The sequence below is a fragment of the Notamacropus eugenii genome, chromosome 1, assembly GCF_028372415.1.
Source record: "Notamacropus eugenii isolate mMacEug1 chromosome 1, mMacEug1.pri_v2, whole genome shotgun sequence".
In the NCBI taxonomy this organism is placed as follows: domain Eukaryota; kingdom Metazoa; phylum Chordata; class Mammalia; order Diprotodontia; family Macropodidae; genus Notamacropus; species Notamacropus eugenii.
The window spans coordinates 77,436,159-77,451,693 of record NC_092872.1 but is presented as its reverse complement, the minus strand read 5'-3'; the positions used below and the strand labels follow the sequence as shown (position 1 = coordinate 77,451,693).

The 15,535-nt window shown below is 41.6% G+C and overlaps 2 protein-coding genes across 5 annotated transcripts in view; one reads left to right on the top strand and one right to left on the bottom strand.

Moving 5' to 3' along the window:
- The window catches only part of DNAI1 (dynein axonemal intermediate chain 1), a 276,867-nt gene extending 268,860 nt beyond the window's left edge, over positions 1–8,007 (bottom strand). For both annotated transcript variants that reach the window (XM_072606216.1, XM_072606224.1), the window contains exon 1: positions 7,751–8,007. In XM_072606216.1, the coding sequence (XP_072462317.1) occupies positions 7,751–7,780 (30 nt within the window). In that variant the 5' untranslated portion in view covers positions 7,781–8,007. The remainder of the gene's footprint in view (positions 1–7,750) is intronic.
- A 196-nt stretch (positions 8,008–8,203) lies between these two features.
- FAM219A (family with sequence similarity 219 member A) overlaps positions 8,204–15,535 on the top strand; it is a 99,988-nt gene continuing 92,656 nt past the window's right edge. Inside the window, exon 1 of one of the 3 annotated variants that reach the window (XR_011966533.1) lies at positions 8,204–8,706. Coding sequence is in view for 2 of the 3 variants with exons in the window: in XM_072606427.1 (XP_072462528.1) it covers positions 8,647–8,706 (60 nt within the window). In the remaining variant the exon portion in view is untranslated. The remainder of the gene's footprint in view (positions 8,707–15,535) is intronic. The other 2 variants (XM_072606427.1, XM_072606419.1) reach the window with 2 other exon arrangements.

Here is a 15,535-nt window from a genome sequence, read left to right as displayed (position 1 = left end):
ATCAATAGTGATTTAGAACATTTTTCCTACGACTATAGATAGTTTTGATTTCTTCTGAAAGCTGCCTGTTCATATCCTTTGGCCATTTAGCAACTGAGGAATGACTTGTATTCTTGTAAATTTGATTCAGTTCTTTATATACTCGAGAAATGAGGCCTTTATCGGTGATACTTGCTATAAAGAATTCTTCTCCAGCTTTCTGCTTTCTAATCTTGGCTGCATTGGTTTTGTTTCTGCAAAAACATTAATGTAATAAAAATTATCCATTTATATCTCATAATGCTCTCTATCTCATCTGGTCATAAATTCTTCCCTTATCCATAGATCTTAGAGGTAAACTATTCCATATTCCATGATGGAATATTCCAAATGGAACAAAGCTAGTTCTTCTTTCATATGATTACTTTTCAAAAACTTGAAGATAGGTATCATGTCTTCCCTGAATCTTTTCTGCAGACTAAAAATGTGCCTAGTTCCTTCTAGTCCCTAAGACATCAACTCAAGACCAAATTGACTTTTTGTCCTGTTTTTTAAAGAGATAAAGAAGGAAAAACATATGTTAGAAAATGTATCAAGGGATCTAGTACAGGGAAGCGGTCAAGAAAGGGGGAAGGCATGTTTCAATTAGTGTGAGGAGATAGGAGTGAAAGTAAAAAGAAGAGATTAAACATGAACAGTTTGTTCATAATAAAGTAGTTTCTAAAGGATCATAGTCCATGGTATCACTCTTTATGTCTAAATAATGTCCCCATTTTGACCTTATCTTGGTATATGGTACAAGATGTTGATCTACACCTGGTTTCTGTCAAACTATTTTCCACATTTTCCAGCAGTTTTTGTCAAATAGTGAGTTACTGTCCCAAAAACTTGGATCTTTGGGTTTATCAAACTTTAGATTACTATGGCTGTTTACTACTATGTATTGTGTACCTAATCTATTCCCTTAATCCATCACTTTTATTTCTGAACCAGTACCGATTGTTTTGATCATTAACACTTCATAAAACAGTTTAAGGCCTGGTATGATGAGGTCACCTTCCTTTACACGTTTAAAAATTCCCTGGATATTCTTGACCTTTTGCTCTTCCATATGACTTTGTTACGATTTCTTCTAGTTCCATAAAATAATTTGTTGGTAGTTTTATTGGTACGGCACTAAATAAGTAAATTAGTTTAGGTAGAATTATCATTTTCATTATATTGGTTATAATGGGTAACCTTGCTTCACCCTGATCTTATTGGCTTCCAGCTTATCCCCTTTACAGATAATGCTTGCTGATGCTTTTAGATAGATATTACTTATCATTTTAAGGAAAGCTCAATTTATTCCTATCCTTTCTAGTATTTTTTTAATAGGAATGGGTGTTGTATTTTGTCAAAAGCTTTTTCTGCATCTATTGAGATAATAATATGATTTCTCCTGGTGTTATTATTGATATGGTCAATTATGCCAATAGTTTTCTGCATTCCTTGTATAGATCCCACCTGGTCATAGGGTATTTATTATTCTTGTGATATATTGCTATAATCTCCTTGCTAGTACTTTATTTAAAAATTTTGCATCAATATTCATTAGGGAAATAGGTCTATAATTTTCCTTCTCTTCTCTCTTTCTGGTTGAGATATCTATCTGTGTTATATTTGTATCATAAAACTCCTTCTTTGTCTATTTTCCCAAATAGTGTACATAGCATTGGAATTAATTGTTCTTTAATTGTTTGGAAGAATTCACTTGTGAATCTATCTGCCCTGAGGATTTTTCCTTAGAAGTTCATTGATGGCTTGTTCAACGTCATTTTTTCAGATGAGGTTATTTAAGTATTCTGTTTCTTCTGTTAATCTGGGCAATTTATAATTTTGTAAATATTCATCCATTTCACTTACATTGAATATTGAATGATGGTGAAAGGATAGGAACAGGTAGTTCTCAAAGGAAAAAAAAATCCAAGCCATCCAATGGCCATGTGAAAAAATGTTCAGGGAAAACTTTGGGAAACTAATGCAGAGCAAAGTGAGTAGAACCAGGAGAACAATTCATATGATAATAAAACATTATGAGACAAATTTGATAGACTTATAATGCTTTTCAATGCAATAACTAACCAGGATTTGAGGACTGATGAACTATGCTATTTATCTACTGACAAAGGCAATGGATCAAAGATGCAGAATGAGACATAAACTTTTGGACATAGGTAACATTGGATTTTGCTTGACTTTCAATATTTGATATAAGGGTTTTAGCTTTTTTTAAAATGGGAGGAGGGAAAGAAAATAAATACTTATTAGTTGAAAAATAAAATTAAAGATAAAAAAGTCAGATATGAATAAAAGAATTGTCGTATAGCAGTGAGGTCTCAGTTGAGATGAGACAGCATACATGTGCAGTGTGCCCTACCAGCTGAGAAGGGTGTAAAGTAAGAGTCATCCAGTGTTGGAGATTACCAGGGTGGAAACAGGGGAAAGTCACAGGGAGAGGGATTGTACTGTTGATCATAGACTATAAGAGAAGGGAACTGAAGTCAGGAATGATAGGCTGGGAAAATGTAGATGAATGGAGGGACCAGAAGTTAGGATGAAGAAGATATTCTCTAGCAGAATGTGAACTCAGAGAAAAGGGGACCTTTTTCTTGGAGTATTTTTGCCTTTTTTCTCCAGAACATAACACAGTATCTCACCCACCATAAATATCTAGTTAAGGTTTGTTGAATTAAATTGACAGAGAAGACAATCATTAAGAAAAGTGAAAGAATGTCTTGGTGATCAACAGATAGCAGCACCAAGGACTGGGGGTGTAATTAGATGATGGAAACTTCAAAGGAAGAGAGGTTGTTGGTGCTACCATAAGATAAACTCCTTGAGGAACTCATTTTTTTCTCCACATTCCTGATAAATTGGTAATCACTTTAACCTTTCAACGTTCCCAGCAATTCTCTAAAGACTCATGGGAAGTGTCCCCTACATCAATGAAATCACAGATCCTTATCATTTCCCATCCCCACCTGGCACAGTATGTTGAACGTATAGGTGCTTAAATATTCAATGAATCAAAAGGTGGCAGACTGTCTCAAAGGGACAACCCAGTGAATATTCATTAAGTACATGTTTTGTATTAAGCACTGTTTTAGAGAAAGAAAGATGGGGGGAGGGAGTTGGGAAATAACCAACTCCCCATCCTGAGGAAGTTTACAATCCTATGGGCAGAAGTCTTGTGTGTGGGAGGAACAAACTATAGAGGGCTCATGGAGATACAAGCAAATGAATATTAATAGTGGTAAGAATCTCAGAATTCGAGTTGGAAGGGACCTCAGATGCCATCTAATCTAGTCATATGTCATTAAAATATCCACTGTAACATACCTGACAAGTGTTTACCTAATCTCTGCATGAACACCTCCAAGGATGGGGAGCTTGCCTCTTCTTGAGGCAGCTCATTCCACTTTTGGACAGCACTGATTATTAGGAAGTTTTCCCTGATACTGAAGCTAAATTTGTCTTTTTATTTTTTATGGAGTTGCCACCCATTAGCCATGGCTCGGTACTCTGAGGCCAAATAGAACAAAGCTAGTCCCTCTTTCATATGATTACTCTTCAAAAAGTTGAAAATAGGTATCATGTCTTCCCTGAATCTTATCTGCACACTAAAAATGTGCCTGGTTCTTTCAACTTATCTACATAAGACAAGCACTCAAGACCAAGTTGACATTTTGTCTTATTTTTTAAAGATATAAAGAAGGAAAAACACAAGTCAGAAAATGTATCAAGGGATCTAGTATGGGGAAGGGGTCAAGAAAGGGGGAAGGCATGTTTCAATTAGAATGAGGAGATAGGAGTGAAAGTAAAAAAAGAACAGTTTGTTCATAATAAAGCAGTTTCTAAAGGATCATAACCTAAGAAATTACTATAGATCCCTGAGGTTATCAGTCCCTGAGGTTGCTAACCCAATGCATCATCAGAGAGGGACTGAAAGTAGAAAATATTACCTAAGCCTAAAATAAAATCATGAAGTGCAGTTTACCTAGAATATCATGTGTAGTTCTGATCATTACACTAGAGGAAAGATAATAGATTTTGAGAAGGTGCAGAGAATGACAAGTACAATGTATAGAAGGGATTTAATTCAATAAACATTTACTAAGTATTTATTACTATGTCAAGGTACTGTGGATAAAAAGATAAAAATCAAACAGCTCCTGCCCCCAAAGACCTTACATTCTACTGAGGAACTAGAGAAAGGAAAGAGTCAAACTATATGAATATAGAATTTTGGCATTCTTTGAATTGGATCTATTTATAATGTTTCTTATTTCCAGTACTGATGAAAATTTTTTTATGCTTTTATACACTATCCTTTTCTTCACAGTTGTCTGGAAGATTGATGTCTTAAATTTCTTCTCCTTGCTATGTCCTCTAGGTCTATCATTTTTCTGTACATTTCTTCCAAACATTTCTCCAGTTCAGTAATTTTCTGGGTTTGCTTTTTTGCTTCCACCCTTTTTTTTCTGCTAGTCTAGCCTCTAGTAAAAAATAATTCTACTTTTCATTGAATCCAGTGTAATATGTATATTTTCCAGAGATATTTCCAAATCTTTTAGTCTCAACAACATTTTGTTCTGAGATTCTTTAGTTAGGTTCAGTTCATTATTTCCAGCGCTTTTCCTTTTTTGGGGGAATTTTTTCATTTAATTCCTTCAGCATCCCTCACCATCCCAATCACCTCCAGCTAGAATGTCAGAGATGCACAAACCTCTTCAGAATGGCCATGCAAGAAGAGTGACACAGATGTTGATTCCATTGGCATGGGCTAAGAGTTACCAAGTACAATCTTTCTGTTGAGACAGAGGACTACCAGGCCTTATAATCTGGCCTGAAACAGCATCCTAAAGCCCTCTGGATCTTGCCATCTGACTTTCTGCTATACTCTGAAAAAACCTGGATCTTGTTATCTACCCTGCAACTGAACTCTCTTACATGTACTGTCTCTCCCAATTAAAGTATAAGATCCTTGAGAGCAGGGACTCTCATTTTTTCTATTTGTATCCCTACCACTTAATCTAATGCTTGGCACATAGTAACTATTTTCATTCATTTTATTATAATAGGAGAAGAGTCTAGCTTTCTGATGCAACTGAATTTCTATCTACTTTTCTCCTTGTATTTTTCTTTCTTTCTTTTAACCATTTGACTTTTCATTGTTTTGGGACTCTTCTTAAGTTCAGTCATTGCCTGACTGATTTTTAAATTTTTCTTTTAAGCCTATCTAGAAGTTTTGCTTTTTCCTCTGAGTTTCTATTTCTGTTTAAGAATGAGAGCTTTGAAGCTAGCTCCTTCATAACCTCTTATGATGCCATCTATGCAGAAAAGCTACGGCATGGAAGAGGGATTAGACTGCTGCTTGACTCCAGAAGACAAAATAAGGCATAAGCTGCAAAAAAGGTGAATTTAGGCTTGATATGAGGAAAAACTTCCTAACAAAGTGATCCAAAAGTTAAATGAGCTGTCCCAGGATGTAGTAGATTCTTTTGCACTAGACTTCAAGCGATACCTGTGTGACCATTTGGCAGGGATGTCTTGTTCAAGTATAGGTTACCCAAGATGGCCTCTGAGGCCCCTTTCCAACTCCAAGATTCTATGATTCTGCAGGTCTTTTCTGCCTAAGATAGTAGAGACTAGAGGAAACACAATCAATAGCTATAAGATCATGTGCTACCTAAATAAACTGAACATAGCCTATTCACCAAACTTACAAATTCTAGGATGAGAGGGACCTCTCTTTGGAATCTGAGATGAGTAATCTTAGGACAAATATGATCATCACCATCATCATCATTTTAAAACTTATAAACTCATAAAACTTTAAAAACATAACTCAGATTTATATAGTGCTAAACACTATAAAGTGCAGAACACTTTGCATACATTTCCCCATTGTCTTATTTTACATGAAATTATGGAATTCATCAGATTAAGGTATGGGGCAAAAAGGAATGTGAACAAATTTTAAAATGGTTTGGATAGAAAGGAACCACTTGGGCTCTAGCATTCACATAAGACTCTCTAGCTCATAACTAATCATACCATTCTTCAGAACCCTGCCTGATGCTGCTGCTGGCAACAGAACATTCGTTTAATTGGATTATGGCTCTGACCCAATGGGGTGATTCCTAGAACTCCCATAAAATAGGACAAAAGAGGAGACAGTGACTTGAGTGGCACAGTGTGAGATTTTTACTGAGTAGACACTTAATTTGGGAAGCCAGTGCAGAGTATGAGACAAAAGAAAAGAGGCTTAGGAAAAGTGGATAAAGAATGGGTATGGAAATAGAGAGGGATGCATTTTAAGGATTCCTGTTGGAGATGGTGGATGAAGTAGGTTGGAGGCTAAGGGATAATGAAATATCAGCTGGGGGGTCATTTGTCAGGATTCTTCAATCACTAAACCAATATGCTGGAGAAAAGGGAAGGACTCAGAAGATGTTGTCAAGGATGAAATTGTTAATGACTTTACTACTTTATAATTGCCTCTCTTTTTTATGTGTTCTATTTCCAAAATCCTAAGCATCTTTTAGTAAAGTGCAATCCATAAGACTTTCCCCAGGAACACAAACACCACAAGGGAACACAAATATAACAGACGTGTGTGTATATATATATATACACACACACATACATACATATATGTATATATATATCTCTGTATGTAGTATATAGTATATATCTCTGTATATAGTGTATATATATCTGTATACAGTATATATATCTCTGTATACAGTATATATCTCTATATAGTATATCTGTATATAGTGTATATATCTCTGTATATGGTATATATATATCTGTATATAGTATATATCTGTATGTAGTATATAGTATATATCTCTGTATATAGTGTATATATATCTGTATATAGTGTATATATCTCTGCATATGGTATATATATATCTGTATATAGTATATAGTACATATCTCTGTATATAGTGTATATATATCTGTATATAGTATATATATCTCTGTATACAGTATATATCTCTATATAGTATATCTGTATATAGTGTATATATCTCTGCATATGGTATATATATATCTGTATATAGTATATAGTACATATCTCTGTATATAGTGTATATATATCTGTATATAGTATATATATCTCTGTATACAGTATATATCTCTATATAGTATATCTGTATATAGTGTATATATCTCTGTATATGGTATATATATATCTGTATACAGTATATATCTCTATATAGTATATCTGTATATAGTGTATATATCTCTGTATATGGTATATATATATCTGTATATAGTATATGTATCTATAAATCTATATATAGCACCTATATCACATATACGCAGAGGCCCAGCCACGGTGTAAGGGTCATTCAGGGACCAGCCGCTTTCTCCACCAGCCGCTCTCGCAGCTCAGCCGTCCCAGCTCCCCTCTGCTAAGTCACGCTTAGTAAACGAGGGACCAGGGTGACAGATTTCCCCAGGGAGCCTCCTCTGATTCGTCTCCAGCACCACTCAGCCGTTCGCACCGACCTACACTTCACGATGTCACATCCCGCAGCGCCATCTCCCCACACAGCCGCCCAGGGGGCAAAGGCAGTGAGGGCGAGGACCGCACTCAGGGACCCTGGCGAGGCGGCCGAGGGTCGGCGGAACGACTGGCCACAGGGTCCTGGGGAGGGCTCGGCTCAGAAATGAGAATAAAGGCACAGACGCATAGAACTGAGGAGAGCTTTACCGATCTACGGGCCGAAGTTTTCGGGGCCATCGCGGTCCTGGTAACAGGTAGCTCCTGGAAGCTTGGGATCCCGACTTAAAGCCTGCGGGCGGGAAGTGTACATCCGTTACCCGGGCGACACACCGGAAGCCTCGCGACCCCTCCTCCCCGCTTCGAGGCCTGCCCGTCACGTGACCCCCCGCGGGTGGGGGGGCGGGGTGGGATTCATTGCCGCAGTTGGGTTTTTTCCTCCCTCTTTTTCTCCCGTTTCCCGTTTGTTCTTCGCTGGTGTGGGAGAAGAGCTCCAGAGTGGGCTGCGTCCTGACGCCGTTACCCCGGCAACGGACCCGAAGCCCGGGCGCAGGCGCAGCTCGCTGCGCCGAAGCGGTCATCCCATCCACGGCAACACCGCCCCCCTCCACCGTGGGGAGGGAGGGGGGAATTGTCCCGGGGGCGGGGCGGCCCCGCCCCCTCATGAATAATGCGGCGCTGAGCCCGCCCCTCTCCGGGCGCTCCCGAATCCGCGGAGGCGGGAGGGGGGTGGCGGGGCGCTGCCCCTTCATGAATTATGCGGCCCGGCGGGGCGGGCGGTGTCCCGGACCCGGAAGTGGAGTTGCCGAGTCACCGCGGCGGCTGAGCTGGCTGACAGGAGGCGAGCTGGGGCGGGGAGCGGGCGCGGCGGAGGCAGCCAGCGGGATCGGCGCGGGCGCGGGGGATGAGGCTGCGGCCGGCCACGACGGCCCCGCTCGCTGCCTTGTGAGAGGCCGCGGTGCCCGCCCTGTCTGCTGGCGCCCCTCCGCCGTCCCACCTTCCCTCCTCGCTCGCTCGCCCGCCGTCTGCACCGGGGGAGCTGCGCCCTCGCCGCCGCCGCCGCCGCCCACGTTCCGCGTCCCCTCCCTCCCCAGCCCCCCGGCACCATGATGGAGGAGATCGACCGGTTCCAGGTGCCCACGGCGCACTCGGAGATGCAGCCGCTGGTGAGGGCGGGCGGGCGGCAGCGGGGGAGGGGGCCAGGTGTGCGGGCCCCCCCATCCGGCGCAGGGAGAGCTGAGGCGAGGCGTGCACCGGCAGATGAGGGCGAGCATCTCCCCGTGGTCGGGGGAGGAGACAGGCTGGGAACGGGGCGGGGGTGCGGGGCCCGGAGGGCGCTAATGGGAAGCAGGTCTGGGGAGCAGCTGGAAGGAGGGGGCCCGCGGGGAAGCGGAGCGGCCGGGACGACGAGGGGGAGATGAAGAGGCCCTTTGTAGGGGGCTGGGGGTGGAGGCCAGGGATGGCCTAGGAAACCTGAAGGGAGGGGAGAAGGACGATGCCCGCAGCGGGGCCGCTGGAGGTGGGGAGTTAGAGAGACGGGGGGAGGGGGAGCCTGAACCAGGCTGAGCCGCGAGAGGGGAGTGGGAGGTAGCAGGAGGTGGGATGGGCAGAAGCTTGGCACTCGTGCCAAGGGTAGGCATTGCTGGGATGGGGCCACCTTTGGAGGAGTGGGGGGAGGGGAGGAGGCCAACGAACGTCCCTAGGAATGGAACTGAAGAGCTCCCCCACCCCTTTCAAGCGGCTGAGGGTGGGAAATGAAGGGGGAGCTGATGGAGATGTTGAAGGGAGACTAAAACCTGGGAACCTGTGATAGCCAGTGTGTTGGAAGGTTTGGGCTCTGTGGCATGATGGTGAAGCTGTAAAACAGACCATTAGTTTTACGCACTGGCCAGAATTGCAGAAAGGCTAAGGGACCTCATGTTCCCCGGAAAGTCCTGGAAAGGATGTCTGGGAAAGCAGGTCCTTCTTTGCTGGTAGTACAGGAACCCCAGGCATAAATTTATCCGCACCCCTCAGCGCCTCCCTACTACCCAAGGGGAATGTTTGGACAGTCTAAAGGCTTCCCTTTATCCCTTCCTGAACATGCTGCAAACAGTCTTTGCCTGTTTGAGCCCCTGTGTCAGTGAGGGAATGATGTAATCGTTCCCAGCGCAGTTGTGTTGGGAAGAGGAAAGTAGAAGGGAATACACACACAGGGCATCTGAACCTGGGAGTAGGTGGGGGGGGAAAGAGGTTGTCTGCTGCTATGCTAGCTAAGGACCATCCTCTGTAACAGGCTTGCCACATATAGAACTCTTTCTGGAATGCGGCCTGAAGTGGGATCTAGAGGTGTTACAGAGGAAGGAGAGAATGAAAAAAGACCCCCAACTTGGTTTTAAGGTGGTAACCTCTTGTCCAGTTGGGTTGTTTTATTCTTTGGAGGGGGGAGGGAGAGATCAGGAGTCTTGCCCCCCAGAGATATGACTGGAAACTGAAGAGTCTCCTAGGGCTTTATGGAGTGGGATTTGTGAGTCCTCTACCTGTGAATATGGAAGAGATTTCATTTGATTCCATGCTAGAGATGATCTCTGAAAACCCTTAATCTACATCTTCTGGTTCTTCCTCCCATTCTTTTGCTTAGAATCTACAAAGCATACTTCCTCTTCTCCAGACCTGGGGGACCTTTAATAGATACACTATTGGGCTTTGTGGTTTTTAGAGCAAATAATCTATAGATTACAGCTTCTTAAACAATTAGACCAGAGCAGTGGCTGAAAACATTCAAGAGTTGATGGGAAATGGATCACCTTAATGACTCTGATTGTCCTCTGACTATGGTCTAGAAGAGGATTTAAGGGGAGAATGCACTGGCTTTGAAAGGGGTAAGACTGAAAGGAGGAATATCTCCACAGGAGAGAGAAAGGAGTTGGGTGATTTCTCTTGTCTAGATGGGAAGGAGGCAGGTATGGACATGGGAAGAGAAAGAACTTTGAGCCCTCTCGTTCTAAGCCTTCCATAGCTGCCTAGAATAATTATATGTCAGTATATTTGGATGACCACCAGAGCTCTGGCTTTGAGATTTTGTGTTGATGCTTGTTTCTGCTTTGAGTGACAGTGGATGTTGCTGGGTCCTTAGCTGTTTTGGGGTTATATGGTAATGGGGTTGTAAACTGTCTATATTTACTGCTTGCAGACACCAGACATTTTAATGGAAGTGTCTTGGCTCTCTTTGACTTCCTTGAGATCCTTCAGTCTGCTATGGGTGTACTCTGCAAGGAAATACTTTGCTGTGATTCAGTGATGGGATAAGTAGCATAGTTATAATTCCTAATAACGGGAAGTTTAGTCTATAATTAGTATATTGTTCTCTCTTACTTGATCCCCAGCCACCAATTTAAAGAGAACTAAGTACCTATATTACCCCACCCCTACAGCAGCTTGTGCTTTGGGAATCGAGAGTCTAATTCAGTCTTTCTCTAAGAACGGAGCTCAGTATTTCCTGGAGGCCCAAGCCAGTCATTCTCCTTCATCTTCAGACACTAAACTCAAACCATAAGGGAACAGAAATTGGATCCTGAAAAAAAAAATTTAAAAAGTGAAATGAGGGCTAAAGGAGTATTAGGCAGGTATGAAAATTAAGAATGGTTATTGGGTAGGACAGAGAGGTCCATTCGTCTGTCCCTTCCCATCTCTGAACCTGTTACCCTAGCTATGAAATAAAGATTAATCATTCATCCCCTTCACTTCTAACCTTCTCTAACTCCTAGAATTGTCATGGGAATTTGAGAATCTTTCTCTCTACTAAAATAGTTTAGACCTTTCAGAGAACAAAGTAAGGTTGCCAGAATTTGAAGTTCTAAGGACATAGCAGGTTATGACGCGGTGGGGAGCAGTGCATTGTTGTTGGCATCGTCATTAGGCCTGCCTGGAACAAACTTCTATGCTGTCAGTCAGGAGTTTAAGGTTCTCAACCTTGTATCTTTGAAGTACCCTTGGTACTTCACCTCTATGGCAGCAGCTAATCAAATTACTGAAATACTCATAACTTCCCTGAGGTGGTAGTATAAAAATAGTATTCCTTGTTTAGAAGTCTGATAAGCTTGTGGGTTGTAGGGAGAAGGGGAACAGGGGAGAGAATATCTTCATTTTTTGCTTCAAGGAGAACTTTAAGCTTTAAAAGGGGTGGGGAACACTGTAGCTAGCTAAGAAAATATGTTTCCAAGGTGCTAATTTAAGCATTAACTGTCACTAGGAAGAGATCTTAGCCCTGCTACTGTTATATGTGAAACTAGGCTAGGCTATAGGTTTAGGGATGGAGTTTGCCCATTGCTTATCTCTTTTTCCCAAGCCCCATAGTAAACTGGCTACACTGGCCTGCTTATCATTAGGTTGAACGGACCAAGACCCTGAGATCTTCACAAGGTAAGATTGGGCCCCAGTTGTCTCTCTTTATCCTTTGAGAAGGAAATGAAATGAGATTAATTCCCTGGGCCCTATTTATACTACATCTGCCTTCCAGACAATCCCAAGATCATGAATTCTCCTAAGAACTTTCAGAGGGTAAGGGAGTTTTGCTAGTGCCACTGCGATTTAGGGATGGATTTCCAGCTGCCACATCCTTTTGCCCATTGGTTACATTTGATTCAGGCTGTTGTCTTTGCTGAACAGCCAAGACAGGTTGCCTGCTACAAGAACTGTCTACTCTGCTTATGTGGTACAGCATGGCTTTTCCAACTGCAGCTGAGAAAGAAGAGAGGACAAGATTTGTTTCAAAAAGAAAAATGGAGTTTTTAAGCATTTAAGGATGTCATGCATGTCATGACATTCTCAACAGGAGCATGCAAGATTTACTGGATCTCTAGATACCTAAAACAATCACTAGTTTGTGTTTCCATGGTAGGCCAATGAAAATTTCTTTTAGAATCAAGCTTGATCTTTTTGAAGACAGTGGAGGAAATGGATTCCAACTGGTAAAAGAAAAGTTTTAGAATTAGCCCTAGGGAAGAACTTGTGACACCATTATTGCCCATGAAAGCAGTTCCCAAGAGAATCTGTATCCTCTTTTGGAGATGTTAGCATGGATTTAGAAGTGGGGAATTTTAAAAAATGTGTTGAGATATTTGACTCCTTTCCTTTGTGCATGTGAGTTAGAGTGAATGGTTAGATCCTTGCTGATTCGTGATATCCATGTGGAAACAGAGACTCAGAGGTTCATATACCTTGCAGGTGGCTTGTACCCAGTCCTTAAAGTAGCAGAACACAGCATGACAGCAGATCCATATACCACTGAAAATTGGCCCACATGGCAGCCTTGGAACATATGTCTTATATTGCCAATACTTGGCCAGATCTATCTCTGTCTGTTCTGGGTTAGTTATAGAAGCAACAATTAGACTAGACCTTTTAAAGATTCCATCAAGGCACAAAATTACAAGATTTGGGGAGGGTTAATTATTTTGGATGTGATCCCTACCTTTCCTAGCTTTATTATTCGTAATGTTTGTTAGATTATCTGGGCTAGGTATTGTATACTCACTCAAATTCAAGGATGGGTTTCCCTGTTGAACTCTGCAGTCAGCTACCCCCTCAAATGTTTTTGATAACTAGTTTTTCCGTGGAATATCTCAGATGTTCCTTAATCATATGGAGGACATTCATTTGAAAGGAGGCAGGTGTTTTCCTCTACTTGAAACTGCTTTCACTTCATTATGGGTGATTTGGGAACTGTAGCAATCCATAGTGCTGTTCTGTGCTGGCACTGAGGCAGAGGGTTAGTAATAGATGGGCTCACCCTCGAACAACTTCTTTTCCTCCAGCACCCTTGATAATTGCAAGTGAAATTGGTTCAAGCTACAAAAAGTCAGAAAAGACCCATGTTGGTTTTTTCCTGTAGCATTTTGATTAAGGAGGGAAATGCTTTATTGACTGAGATGATGCTCTGTGTTGCAATGTCTACCTGGGTCTGGCCCTTTGCCTTTCTCCTATATAGGAAATCTGGGTGTTGGTCTCCTAAAGAAAATTGCTGGAGGGTTCCAGAGTTCTAGGTCACTGCCTCCCATCCGGAAATATTGGACCATTGGAGCTAAGGGAAGAAAATGACTATACTTGGCCTCTGCTAGATGTTCTGAGCTAAAGGCACATGCTCCTTTAAAGGTTTAGCTGAGGGAGTGGAAAAGGAACCTTAGAACTGCGGTTGTGTGTGAAACAGCTGTGCATGATCAGGAATTGTCCTTATAGAATTGGCAGCTAGTTGGCACAGTGAGTAGAGAACTGGCCCAGGGGTTAGGAAAAATCTGAGTTCAAATTTAGCTTCAAACACTTTATAGCTCTGTGGCCCTGGGCAAGTCATTTAGCTTCTGTCTGCCTTAGTTTCCCTAACTGTAAAGTGGGAATAATAATAGCATTTACCTCCAAGGGTGGTTGTGAGGATTAAAGGAGATGATATTTGTAAAGAATTTAGTGCAGAGCCTGGAACATACACTAAGTGCTTATTCTGTTACAAAGTAGAGAATTTTGTAAGTATCAAGGCTCTATGACGATGATTGGGCATTATGTGAAGGTCTTTTCCTGCTTCCCTGACTTGGCAAGAAACCAGTTCAGGAACAGATTTGTTTAGAGGCAATCTAGCCCAACCCCCATTATTTTACAAAGGAGGAAACTGAGACCCAGAGAAGGGCATTGATGTGAATTCTGGTACACAGATACTTGATGGCAGAACCCAGGTCTTCTGGCTCCAGTGTGTGTCCTTTTTTTTTTTCAGAATTGGCAAAAAGGGACAAAACAATTATGCCTCTTAGGCATAATTTGGAGCAACATTCCAAAATTACCATGATTTCCATGATGATAACTATGAAAATAAAAACTCACATTTATATACTCCTTTACCATTTACAAAGTGCCTTCCTCACAACAACCTTGCAAGGTAGGTAATCAAAACATTATTGTTTCCATTTCACAGAGGAGGAAACTGATGCTCACACTTCTATGTGTGGTTAAATGGTACAGTTTTATTCCCTGAATGAATGTCCTAAATGGACTGTTAGCGTAAAACTCATGTTCCACATAGATCATAAGATTTTCTAGGAAGGTTTGAATAACATCTGAATAAGATGGAAGTCCTGGACAAATTGCAGTCTTTACTTACAGAAAAAGCACCTGTGCCCTGAAACCACAGAGACATTGAAGTATTGAACACTTAAAAGTTAGTTCAAGTTTAAATGTACAGTTATCCCTAGTGAAAGGGGGCAAAACAGGAAAACTTACTTGGAGCCAAAAGCTTCCCCCTAACACATTTTTTGTTCATACTAGTTCTTCTTCAAGATAGCCCTTAAGACCTTTGAAGATAGCTCTTGTCTTGCCTTCAATATACTCATTTTTTTCTACTCTTTTATATTTGACTTGGTTTCTAAACCCCTCCCCTTATGAGGTATCTTTTCCTTAATATCCTGTAGACTAGATCATCAATGTCTCTTAAAATGCAATGCCTAGAACACTGTATTATAGATGTGGTTTGAACATTGCAGACTACAGTGAGTTTGTTTAACTTGGTCAGGATACCATAATTCTTTTGATGCAGGCTAAGATTGCATGGACCAAAAAATCACCTAGACTGAAAGGCATACATGGGTTGCTAGCTGTTTTGATGTAGTATGTTCCCTTAGATTGTGGATCCTCAGCAGTATCAAAGAATTACATTAGCATTTTTAACAAGCAGCAGCACACTGTTAAGTTTATATAACGTTATGACACATGAAAAGATAGTAGCCCTGTTACTTGAGTATTTAATATAAGATATTAATCTTAGGACATTATAGGGCAAATAGAAAAGGTTTCTTGAGGAGGTGGAGTTTTGGCTGATGTTTGAAGAAAACCAGGCGAGGAGGGAGAGCATTCCAGGCATGGGACAGACAATGAAAAATAAGTGGAATTGAGACATGGAGTGTTTCTGAGAAACAGAACAGCAAGAAGGCTCATGTTATTGAATCAAAGAGTATGTGGGGAGAGAGAGGGTGAGGT